This window comes from Motacilla alba, chromosome 23, assembly GCF_015832195.1.
Source record: "Motacilla alba alba isolate MOTALB_02 chromosome 23, Motacilla_alba_V1.0_pri, whole genome shotgun sequence".
NCBI classification, from domain to species: domain Eukaryota; kingdom Metazoa; phylum Chordata; class Aves; order Passeriformes; family Motacillidae; genus Motacilla; species Motacilla alba.
Window position 1 is genome coordinate 3103451 of NC_052038.1, and position 11431 is coordinate 3114881.

An 11431-nucleotide genomic window follows, 5' to 3' on the forward strand; every position below is an offset into this window, starting at 1 on the left:
GCACATGACTTACTTTGCTTGTAGGCACTCCTACATTGTTTCTGACTCTTCTACACCATTTTCAAATTAATAATGTCAGAGAGACGTTTGCATTTAAAAATGTTTATTAGTTACTGCTTTGAAGGTCATTAGCACGTTACCAACAGGCAAGTTCCAGACAAGTTCACTGTTCAAAGAGCTGACTGCTGAGATGGCTCTGAAGGAGGGAGCAGTAATTAATGAAGCTCTTGAATTTCAACTCTTCAAGAGAGAAAGAAAGAACACAGTTACACTGCCTGCTGTTACTGGTAAGTGAAAACTCAAGATCGTTTTAGGAAGACAAATCTTTGTCACTAATTGCAAGCTTCTTGCTCTGACAGCTCTTCTGAGCCTGCCTTGAGGACAACAAAACAATTAATTCTTTGCTGTAATGATGCATTCAAGTTGGGCCTGAAAAACAAATGAGACAGTGAGACAAATTAGATTTCCTAACGTAGAAAAAATAAACCTTCAGTGCTGTGAAGGGCTAAATTTTCTGTTGGATCTTCACAGCAAGGAGCTGAGGGATGCTGTGCTGCTGCCAGGAGAGCCAGGCCAGGTTTGTTCCCCAGCAATTCCATTCCTACATGTTTTATAAATTAGTTTGTCGTTCCTGGCATGCACACTTGTTGCATTCTGAGGGAACAGAGTTGGCCTTGGCTCTGTATGATGAGAGACTCTGTTTAGAATGTGAAGCATCGAGGGGGAAATTAAATAAAAGCTGTTAAAACAGTGGTCTGAATTCTCAGATTTGAAGCTGGACTATGTGAGCTAAATGAAGTATTTGGCTCTCTAGCATTTGGAACATGAACTGACTCTGGGACAAGAGTAGCTGGGAACAGCAAGTTTTGTGATTACTGAGAAAATTCGATTGCCAGTTAGTGGATGGAGGGAGCAGCCAGCACAGCGACCCTCAGCAGTGGCACACACAGCTGGTCAATACAGGTACTTCAAGGAAGAATCGGATTCAGGGGCAACACGCATCTGATCTAAGATTTTGTGTCCTAAAACATTCCAAGGCAGCCTGAAAATGGGAGTTTAAAAAGTAAGATCTGCAGAAAAAGCAGCTTGCTCTAAGGGAAATGTTTTTAGCTGTAGCCAGAAACATTTGATGCTGTTCAGGGTGACATTCTTTCCTTACTCAAAAGATGTGGCCTTTTTTTTTTCCTTTTAAAAACAAAGTACAGAGCAGAAGCTCTGTTCTCCCCAAAGCCACAAGCACAAATAATTATCCAGTCCCTGCACAGTTGTTCTTGGGTAATATTTAATGTTAAATGGTGTGTTGTGTTACTAGGGCTTTAATGGTTTTTAATGAGAATTTTACCACTAGTATTTGGAATTCTGGGTTTTTACTGACCTTCAGCTGCTGGTTTGTCCGTTTGAGGAACAGAACCTCCTCGCTGTGTTTCTTCTCTTCTATTTCTCGCCGTTCTGTTTCTTGCCTTTCAATAGCCTCACATTTTGCTTTCTCTTTGCTCACTTGTTTTTCCAGCTCCTCCTTTTCCTCTTCCAGCTCTGCAATCTTGGAAAAGAGTACATGTGGTTGTGATATTTTGTGAAAATCCCTTTGCTAGGATTTTCTTCTCCTGAGAAGCTGAAGGGCCTCAGCTTCATGTGTAAACAATTTGTGATCTGCTGCTGTGGGATGCAGCAGGTGCTTCCTCGGTTGGTCAGTGTGGGATGTTTCTGCTTGGTGGCCAATCCAGGAGGCAGCAGCTCTCGGACTCTCTGGGAGTCACAGAACTTTGTTATTCATTCCTTTCTATTCCTGTCTCACCTTCTGATGAATCTTTCTCTCTGTTCTTTGTAATATAGTTACAGTGTGGTCTTTTTAATGTAATATATATCATAATATAATAAACCAGCCTTCTGAAATGGAGTCAAGATCTCTCCTTCCCTTCACCAAGTCCTGACTGCCCTGAAGACCCGCGGCAATAAGTACAGATGTCTCAGGTTTTGTTGGCAGTCAATTTTCACTTCAGACAGGACTGGTGCCTTGAGAGCCTGGCTAGAACAGAGGCTAGACAGGGTTAAAGAAATGAAGGAGGTTTTAATAAAAGGCCTTCAAAGGATACACCTTGGGCAGTACATTTTGGGTGGCTACACCCAAAATGCACCATGGGTCAAGAGTTTTCACACTTGTATAAGTATTGGTCCATTTCCATATTGGAGTTAATGCCCAATTACAGCTTCAGGTTATGAAGTCCCATCCTCCCAGTTTGTTCTCCTCAATTTGCTGTTCATACTTTTTGGGCCTGAAGCTATAATGGTATTCTCAGGAAAGGAAAAAGGATTGTTTAGACTAACTAAACTGTGAAGAGAACTTGCTAACGCTCTAGATGAAGTTCAGAGTTACAAACTTATGCAGTACAGAATCTGAAAAATACAAGAGCTGAATTTTAAGGCATCAGGACAAAGTGGTGTGTGGTGCAGTCTTTAAAGCTGTACAACAAGCTTCAGAAGTGCAGCTAAGCCCGAGGACAGCGAGCTGAGTCTTTTGATGGTCTTTGCTGCCATCCCGTGGAAACTGAAACAATGAGTTTAAGGATATAAAATTTGCTATTTTCACATGCAGAAAGCTCCCTCATGGGGCCCCAAGGTATCACTCACGTTATCTCACTTTAGTTTTGAGTGAAGACTTGAAAAAAATTAACAGGTTTCAGTAAAATAATTGTATTATATTAATTGGGATACTAGGACTAATTAAACTCTGCATCATTTTCAACAGTAAAAGAGAAATTCAGTGGCATAGTTCATACATGGCGAGCAGAGACAGCGGACTATGTTTTTAATCTAATTATTTAGAATCCGTTGTACAATTGGAAGCTTTAAAGATTATAAAGAAGCTTCAAAGATCCTAAAGATTTGAAGAGCAGAAATTTTCAAAACACTATCAAAGAAGGATCTTCCCATAAAATACCCCACCACAACAGAAACTTGACACGAGCACTGTAACGCAAACAGGAAGGTGTCAAGGTGGAGGTTTGGAATTAGCAGATTGGACAAATATTCCCATAAAATAACCCACCACAACAGAAACTTGACATGAGCACTGTAAGGCAAACAGGAAGGTGGAGGTTTGGAATTAGCATATTAGACAAAAATTCCCATAAAATACCCCACCACAACAGAAACTTGACATGAGCGCTGTAAGGCAAACAGGAAGGTGTCAAGGTGGAGGTTTGGAATTAGCATATTGGACAAAAACTTCACTGTGCAGACTACGGGAAAGGAAACAACTTCCCCATAGTCCACACAGTGCCTGCAGAGCGCCTTGTGGGAACCCGAGTGGTTTGGCAAGGCAATCTGCTTACACCCCGTGGCCTTTAGACCCTTTTGTGCAGGCGCCTCACCCTTTTCTCCAGGTGGGCCTTGCCCTGCTCGGCCTGCAGCGCCTTGCGCACGCCGAAGGCCACGCTGCTCTCGTAGAGCGCCTGGTAGGCGGCCAGCGTCAGCTGCAGCTCGTCCCGCACGCGCAGCAGCAGCAGCCCCCGCTCGGCGCAGCTCACCGTGCTCTGCCGGATCAGCTCGTCTGCAAGGGAGGGACAGAGCCTGCAGTGCCGCTGGCTGCGACTGCTGGCTCCTCTCACCTGTGCCTGCAGCGCTCTGGCCGCTGGGAGAAACAGGGAACAGCTCTCTGGCCACTGAGAGGAACAGGGAACAGCTCTCTGGCCACTGGGAGAAACAGGGAACAGCTCTCTGGCCACTGAGAGGAACAGGGAACAGCTCTCTGGTCACTGAGGGAAACAGAGAACAGCTCTCTGGCCGCTGAGGGAAACAGGGAACAGCTCTCTGGGAACAGGGAACAGCTCTCTGGCCGCTGAGGGAAACAGGGAACAGCTCTCTGGCCACTGGGAGAAACAGGGAACAGCTCTCTGGCCGCTGGGAGAAACAGGGAACAGCTCTCTGGGAACAGGGAACAGCTCTCTGGCTGCTGGGAGAAACAGGGAACAGCTCTCTGGGAACAGGGAACAGCTCTCTGGCTGCTGGGAGAAACAGGGAACAGCTCTCTGGGAACAGGGAACAGCTCTCTGGCCGCTGGGAGAAACAGGGAACAGCTCTCTGGGAACAGGGAACAGCTCTCTGGCCGCTGGGAGAAACAGGGAACAGCTCTCTGGCCGCTGGGAGAAACAGGGAACAGCTCTCTGGCCGCTGGGAGAAACAGGGAACAGCTCTCTGGCCACTGGGAGAAACAGGGAACAGCTCTCTGGCCGCTGGGAGAAACAGGGAACAGCTCTCTGGGAACAGGGAACAGCTCTCTGGTCACTGAGAGGAACAGGGAACAGCTCTCTGGGAACAGGGAACAGCTCTCTGGTCACTGAGAGGAACAGGGAACAGCTCTCTGGGAACAGGGAACAGCTCTCTGGTCACTGAGAGGAACAGGGAACAGCTCTCTGGCCGCTGAGGGAAACAGGGAACAGCTCTCTGGGAACAGGGAACAGCTCTCTGGCCGCTGGGAGAAACAGGGAACAGCTCTCTGGGAACAGGGAACAGCTCTCTGGCCGCTGAGGGAAACAGGGAACAGCTCTCTGGCCACTGGGAGAAACAGGGAACAGCTCTCTGGGAACAGGGAACAGCTCTCTGGTCACTGAGAGGAACAGGGAACAGCTCTCTGGGAACAGGGAACAGCTCTCTGGCCGCTGGGAGAAACAGGGAACAGCTCTCTGGGAACAGGGAACAGCTCTCTGACTGCTGGGAGAAACAGGGAACAGCTCTCTGGTCACTGAGGGGAACAGGGAACAGCTCTCTGGCCGCTGGGAGAAACAGGGAACAGCTCTCTGGTCACTGAGGGGAACAGGGAACAGCTCTCTGGTCACTGAGGGGAACAGGGAACAGCTCTCTGGGAACAGTGAACAGCTCTCTGGAAGACACCTTCAAGATCACTGACTCCAACCCAGCCCCAACACCTCACTGAGTGCCACATCCAGGCTTGTTTTAAACACACCCAGGGATGGTGCCTCCACCACCTCCCCGGGCAGAACATTCCACAACTTTATCACCCTTTCCATAAAAAACCTTTTCCTAATATCAAACCTATATTTCCCTTGGTGAAAATATAAAAAAAAAAAAAAAAGAAAAATGAAAAAAAATAAAATATGAAAAAATAAAATATGAAAAATATAAAATATTAAAATATTATCAGCTTAAGGCTGCTGATAATAATCATCCCTATGACACGGTGGTGTAAAACAGGGCTCTGGAAGGGTAAATGTGGCCATGAAGGGTCGGGGGGGGCTGAGATGTAAACGGGGTCATGGAGAATAAATGGGGTCCTGGAAGAGTAAAGAGGGTTGTCAGAGAATAAATGGGGTCCTGGAAGAGTAAAGAGGGTTGTCAGAGAATAAATGGGGTCCTGGAAGAATAAAGAGGGTTGTCGGGGGTCCTGGAAGGGTAAAGACAGTTTTCAAAGAATAAATAGGGTTCTGGAAGGGTAAATGGGGCCCTGAGGGGAAACTGAAGTCCTGGAAATGATACCTTGAGTTTTACCTTTCATACAGAAGGGTGAAGAGGGTTTTGAGGGAGTAAGGAGGGTCCAGGAAAGGTAACTGTGGGCCTTTGGGGTAAAGGGGCCAAAACTAGCCCATGACATGTCCTAGAGACAGTAATAATTGATTTGTTTTGTTACATTGCAGCCGGAGCACTGAGTGCAGCAGGTAAAAGCACGGTGGTGGTGGTGCAGCCCTCCAGGCAATGCCGGCGATGCAGATCCCCTAAAGCTGCAACAGCAAACACTTAAAAAGGTGTAACGCCTCGCAGCAGTCATGGGGGAGCCCTGAGAGGATCCTGCTCTCCAAGCCGTGGCCACCCTCCCTCCGGGAGCCCAGCGCTGCGCCCTCAGAGTGTGTCACACCCACACGGCTGTAGGTAACTTTAAATGGACATGGCTGAAGCGCAGCTCACGGGTAACTAGGAGGATTTGAGCTCCTGCCAGCTGTCCCCGGGCTGCGAGCCGTGTGCCCAGCGGCGGCACTGACCGAAGCACTGCGCGTAGAGCTCCCTGCGCACGGGGCACAGCCCGGTCTCCCGCGCCTGCCGCTGCTGCAGCTGCCGGTCCAGCTGCTCCTGCAGCTGCACGACGTCGCGGCGGGTGCTGGGCGCGGTGGACACCTCCTGCACCCACAGCTTCTGCGCCTCCTCCCACTCCCTGCGGACAAGCACCGGCCGTTACCGGAGTCACCGGGCGCCCCGCGGGCACCGCGGGCCCCGGCCCGGCCCCGCTCACCGCGGCGGCAGGATGGCGTTCAGGAGCTCCTGCGGCTGCTGCGTGGCGGAGAAGCCGCTGGCGCTGCGCGGGGCCGGACCCTGCGGGAACACGACGGCACAGCGCCCTAGGAGCGGCCAGGGCACCGCGCCGCGCTCGGCCGCCGGCCCGCTGGGCCCCGGCGGAGCGCGGTAGCCCGCTGCGCGCCGCCGGTGGCGCTCACCCCCGCGGAGGCCCGGTCTCCTCGGCGGGACACCAGCACGGGCGGGCAGTAGCGCAGCAGCGACTCCGGCGGCGCCGCCATGGCGGCCGCGGCCCCGTCACCATGGCGACCGCGCAGGCGCACAACGGCCGGCGGAAGCGGCGGCGGGCGGAAGCGCCGGCGGGCAGGAAGTGGCGTCACTTCCGTCGGGACGGGCGCCATGGAGGCGGCGGAGGAGCGGCGGAGAGAGCGGCGGCGGCGGCGGGAGGTGGCGGTGAAGGCCGAGCGGCGAAGCCCCCGGCGCAGTCCGTCGCCGCCGAGCGAGGAGCGGCGGGGCCCGGCGGGGCCGCGCGCAGGCAGCAGGTAGGGAGGCCCAGCCGCTCGGCTCCGCGCTCGGCCCGGCCCCGGCGCTCAACCCCTCCCGTTGTTCCGCAGGTCGCCCCGGCGGAGGAGCAGGTCCGGGAGGCGGAGCCGCTCCCCGCGAGGCAGGAGGAGCCGCAGCCACAGCCCGCACCACGGCGCCGTGAGGGTGAAGCAGGTGAGGGGGCTGTCGGTGCGGCGGGGCCCTGCGGGCGCGGGTCCCGGGGGCTCGGCCGCGGCGGGCACAGAAGGCGCCTCTCCGTTTGCCAGTTGAGACTGGGCCCTGCGCCGTGTCCCGTGAGCAGAGGCGGGATCTGGGCGAGTCAGGAGCTCTCGCTGCGGGGCTCAGGCTGTGCCACCCGTGACTGCAGCTCCTGTCGGGGCCCTGGCAGCTGTGTCCCTTGCCCGGAGCGGGCTGCACTGCCTGCTCGTGGTGCTTTATTCGATGCGAATTGCGGGATCCCGAGTAGTTTGGCGAGGAAATCTGTTCCACGTGGTGTCAGAGCTGCACACTCTGTGTTTTCCCGGTGTGTGGGATTTTCTGAGAGGCCGAGGTGGGTGTGCAGCCGTTTGATTCTGGTGTCCCTTCCAGGAGCGGGAGGATCACTGCCGCAGGGGCAACGAGGAGCGCAAGCAGAGGCACCCCGCGGAGCGGGACAGGAGCGGGGACAGGGACAGGGACAGGCACAAGGAGCACGCCGACAGGAGGAAGAACGCCGGGGACAGGCCGGGAGCTCGCTGCCACGAGCGGGACGCGCAGAACCTGCGCGAGCAGCAGGCAGAGAGGGAGCTCCACAACGAGAGGAGGCGGGAGCAGCGGCAGGGCGGCGGCGAGCCCAACGCGGAGCCCTGGCACTCGGAGAGCAAAGCCAAAGAGAAACCCGCCGCCAACAAGGAGAAGCCGAGCTTCGAGCTGTCGGGGGCGCTGCTGGAGGACACCAACACCTTCCGGGGCGTGGTGATCAAGTACAGCGAGCCGCCCGAGGCGCGCATCCCCAAGACGCGCTGGCGCCTGTACCCCTTCAAGAACGACGAGTTCCTGCCCGTGATGTACATCCACCGGCAGAGCGCCTACCTGCTGGGCCGGCACCGCCGCATCGCCGACATCCCCATCGACCACCCCTCCTGCTCCAAGCAGCACGCTGTCTTCCAGTACCGGTGAGAGCCGGGAACGGGAGGGCTTCGGAAGGAATTTGAAGGGTTTTTAATTGCTTTTGATAATGCAGGTTTTTTTGAAAAGCAAGTTTAGTTCATGTTTTTACAGTACGGGTTAAAAAGCTACAAGGCTCTTAGCTATAAGCTGTCTTTCAGTACCAGTGAGACTCAGGAGTGGGAGGGGTTCAGAAGGAATTTAAAGATTTTTTAATTGCTTTTCATAACGCAGGGTTTCTTTTAGAAAAGTGAGTTTGGTTCATGTTTTTACAGTACAGGTTAAAAAGTTACAAGACTCTTAGTTACAAGCTGTCTTCCAGTACTGGTGAGAGCTCAGGAGTGGGAGGAGCTTTGAAGGAATTTAAGGTTTTTTTAATTTCTTTTGATAATGCAGGGGTTTTTGTTTTGGTTTTTTTTTACATGGATAAATGAGTTTAGTTCACGATTTTACAGTATAGGTTAAAAAGTTACTCTTAGTTCTAAGGCTTTTAGAGATTTATTAATTAACAAAACCCATCCCCATCGACCACCCCTCCTGCTCCAAGCAGCACGCCGTCTTCCAGTACCGGTGAGAGCCAGGACTGGGAGGAGTTTGAAAGGAATTTAAAGGGTTTTTAATTGCTTTTCATAACGCAGGGGTTTTTGAAAAACTGAGTTTAGTTCATGTTTTTACAGTACGGGTTTAAAAGTTTCCAGGCTCTTAGCTCTAAGCTGTCCTCCAGTACCAGTGAGACTCAGGAGTGGGAGGGGTTCAGAAGGAATTTGAAGGTATTTAATTGCTTTTCATAATGCAGATTTTTTTTTGGAAAAGTGACTTTAGTTCACGATTTTACAGTACAGGTTTAAAAGTTTCAAGGCTCTTAGTTACAAGCTGTCTTCCAGTATTGATGAGAGCTAGGGGAGTGGGAGGAGCTTTGAAGGAATTTAAGGTTTTTTAATTTCTTTTCATAATGCATGGGTTTTGGTTTTTTTACATGGATAAATGAGTTTAGTTCACGATTTTACAGTATAGGTTAAAAAGTTTCCAGGCTCTTAGCTATAAGCTGTCTTCCAGTTCCAGTGAGGGCTCAGGAGTGGAAGCAGCTTTGAAGGAATTTAGGATGATTTTTGAATTGGTTTTGATAATCCAGTTTTTTGGGTTTTTTTACATAAGTAATAAAGGTGAGTTTAGTTCATGTTTTTACAGTATAGTTAAAAAAATGTCAAGGCTCTTAGTTCTAAGGCTTTTAAAAGATTTATTAAGTAACAAAACCCATCCCCATTGACCACCCCTCCTGCTCCGAGCAGCACGCCGTCTTCCAGTAGCAGTGAGAGCTCAGGAGTAGGAGGGGTTTGGAAGGAATTTTAAGACAATTTTTGAATTGGTTTTGATAATGCAGTTTGGGTTTTTTTTACATAAGTACTAAAGGTGAGTTTAGTTCATGTTTTTACAGTATAGTTTAAAAAGTTTCAAGAGTACCAGTGCAAACCCAGCTCCTCGCAGAGCACAGTTTCTGCCTGGCTGCCTTTGCAGCACGTTCACAGTCTCTCTGGTGGTTCTTTTGGCAGGCTGGTGGAGTACACCCGAGCCGACGGCTCCGTGGGCCGCAGGGTGAGGCCCTACATCATCGACCTGGGCTCGGGGAACGGCACCTTCCTCAACAACCAGCGCATCGAGCCCCAGCGCTACTACGAGCTCAAGGAGAAGGACGTGCTCAAGTTTGGCTTCAGCAGCAGGGAGTACGTCCTGCTGCACGAGTCCTCGGACAAATCTGAGGCCAACGCAAAGGACGATGATGAGGACGAGGAGAAGGAGGAAGAGTCTGACAGTTAACGGATGAGGAGGAAGCCGGGGAGAGGCGGAGGAGGGAAACTCCTTGCGGTGGAACGGGACTGGGATGTGAACACGCAGCGTTGCAGCACTGATGCCTCTTGTTGCCTTAAAGTCCTTTCTCTGTTGCTGGTCTGTTCCCATAGTTTGTTTTTGGGGGGCTTTGCTCGTTATTCACGTTTGATAGTTTTGCATATCAGGAAATACAGCTTTATTTTTATTTTATTTTTCTCCCAAGAAGCCGAAGAGCACCTGGATGTGAAAACTCTGGTGCTGGAAACCCTCCATAGATGTTGCCAGACTCTTCCAGCAAACCATGTCAAACACGGACAGCATCTGGAAAATTATTTTTATGACTTGTTTTGTTGTAGCCCTTTGAAAATGCTACAGACTGAAAAGTTAGTTAGAGAGTACCTGATGCACGTCCTGTTCCGTAGTTTGCCAAATTCCTCTGCCTGTTGGGAGTTCTGACAGGAGAATTTACCTGCATCACTGCTAAAGTGGCAGAAACGTGGCAAAGACCCTCATGTGTTTGTATGTTTTGGGTATTTAATTTGCCTCACGGTGACTGAGGGATGGGCATTTCACTGGAGTTCCGCCTGGAAATCACAGGGGAATGTGAAACAGAAGTTAAGCAGTTCCTGGAATTTCAGGTGATGAGACTGTGACCCAAGTTTCCCGTTCCCACACGATGCTGAAACTGTCCTGGATGTGGAGTGTCTGGGTTGTAAGCTAGAGCCCTTATTTCTGACCCCACCCCAGGGTTTGTTTGTGTCAGACAGAAACACCTTTGATAGGGTGACATGTTTTAACCCGTTTGCACTATTTAAGTTCTCTTTTTATAAAAACTTACCCGAGTCCTTTGTTTGACAGTGAAGAAGTCAGTGTTTAGGGAGAGAAGCACCAGTCCCACTCACTGGGAGTTCAGAGTTGTTGGTGTCTCTCCGACGTTGCTTTATGTTCAGTGTGTGTCCCACACGTCACCGACTCACCTGGGTGTTTGTGGTCTCACCTGTTGGTCCCTGCTGTGTACTGACTGTACACAAAGGTGCTTGTTGTACACATGGATAGTGTAAATATGGGGCATTGCTGTGGGGTTTCAGATGGGTAGGACGGGGTTTGAGCAGGAGAAGCTCCTTTATATCTACTTCAAGGGTTTTTAAATAAACAATTTGTAAATTTAGCCATGATTGCTTTCAGTTGTAATATTTTTCTAGTGTCTTTTTTTTTTCCCTCAAAAGAATTGAAGTTTCAGTACTTGTTTCTGTAGAAGAGAAACCAAATAAGTTCAAAACTGCACAGTTTGTATCCTGGAGAGGCTGTGAGCACAGGAGGTTTGTATCACTCCCCTTTCTCACCCACGTGTGGCCAGGGTGGCTTGCTGCGTGTCCCCTGACAGGGTTCTCACAGGAATGGGAAGAGACAGAATTGCTGGACTGCAAAAGGGCAAACTGGCCCCAGTGTCCTTGCAGAGGATCGGAGTGACAGAGTTCAGTAGGATCACAGAAGGGTTTGGGTTGGAGGTGTCAGGAAAATTAATCCACAAACACCTGAGGTTTGTGGCCAAAAAGGAGACAGAGGAGTCCTTTGACTTTATTCCAATAAAGGGAGAGGCCATGGGGCATTCCCCTGGGGTCACTCACGTTGTTAGAGGATGCAGCCTCCTTTTTATCCCAATTTCCCAGCC

General features: G+C 50.7%; 2 protein-coding genes across 7 annotated transcripts; one reads left to right on the top strand and one right to left on the bottom strand.

Moving 5' to 3' along the window:
• Positions 1-86: 86 nt before the first annotated feature.
• DNALI1 (dynein axonemal light intermediate chain 1) lies at positions 87-6600 on the bottom strand. Of its 5 annotated transcripts, XR_005259669.1 has the most exons (7): positions 6444-6599; positions 6242-6321; positions 5994-6163; positions 5645-5735; positions 3372-3550; positions 1376-1540; positions 87-429 (listed from the first exon to the last, which is right to left on the bottom strand). XR_005259669.1 is itself a non-coding variant. In XM_038160893.1 (6 exons), the coding sequence occupies exons 1-6, from the start codon at positions 6522-6524 to the stop codon at positions 394-396; spliced, it is 711 nt and encodes a 236-aa protein (XP_038016821.1). In that variant the 5' UTR covers positions 6525-6598; the 3' UTR covers positions 87-393. The 5 variants fall into 5 exon arrangements, 4 of the variants coding, with proteins under 4 accessions (XP_038016821.1, XP_038016822.1, XP_038016824.1 ...); XM_038160893.1 differs by lacking the exon at positions 5645-5735 and having other exon boundaries at positions 6444-6598; XM_038160896.1 differs by lacking the exons at positions 87-429; positions 1376-1540 and adding an exon at positions 1826-2545 and having other exon boundaries at positions 6444-6600.
• On the top strand, positions 6522-10934 carry SNIP1 (Smad nuclear interacting protein 1). Of its 2 annotated transcripts, XR_005259668.1 has the most exons (5): positions 6522-6785; positions 6858-6960; positions 7375-7940; positions 9483-9876; positions 9983-10934. XR_005259668.1 is itself a non-coding variant. In XM_038160892.1 (4 exons), the coding sequence occupies exons 1-4, from the start codon at positions 6523-6525 to the stop codon at positions 9745-9747; spliced, it is 1197 nt and encodes a 398-aa protein (XP_038016820.1). In that variant the 5' UTR covers position 6522; the 3' UTR covers positions 9748-10934. The 2 variants fall into 2 exon arrangements, 1 of the variants encoding a protein (XP_038016820.1); XM_038160892.1 differs by having other exon boundaries at positions 9483-10934.
• The last annotated feature ends 497 nt before the right edge of the window (positions 10935-11431 follow it).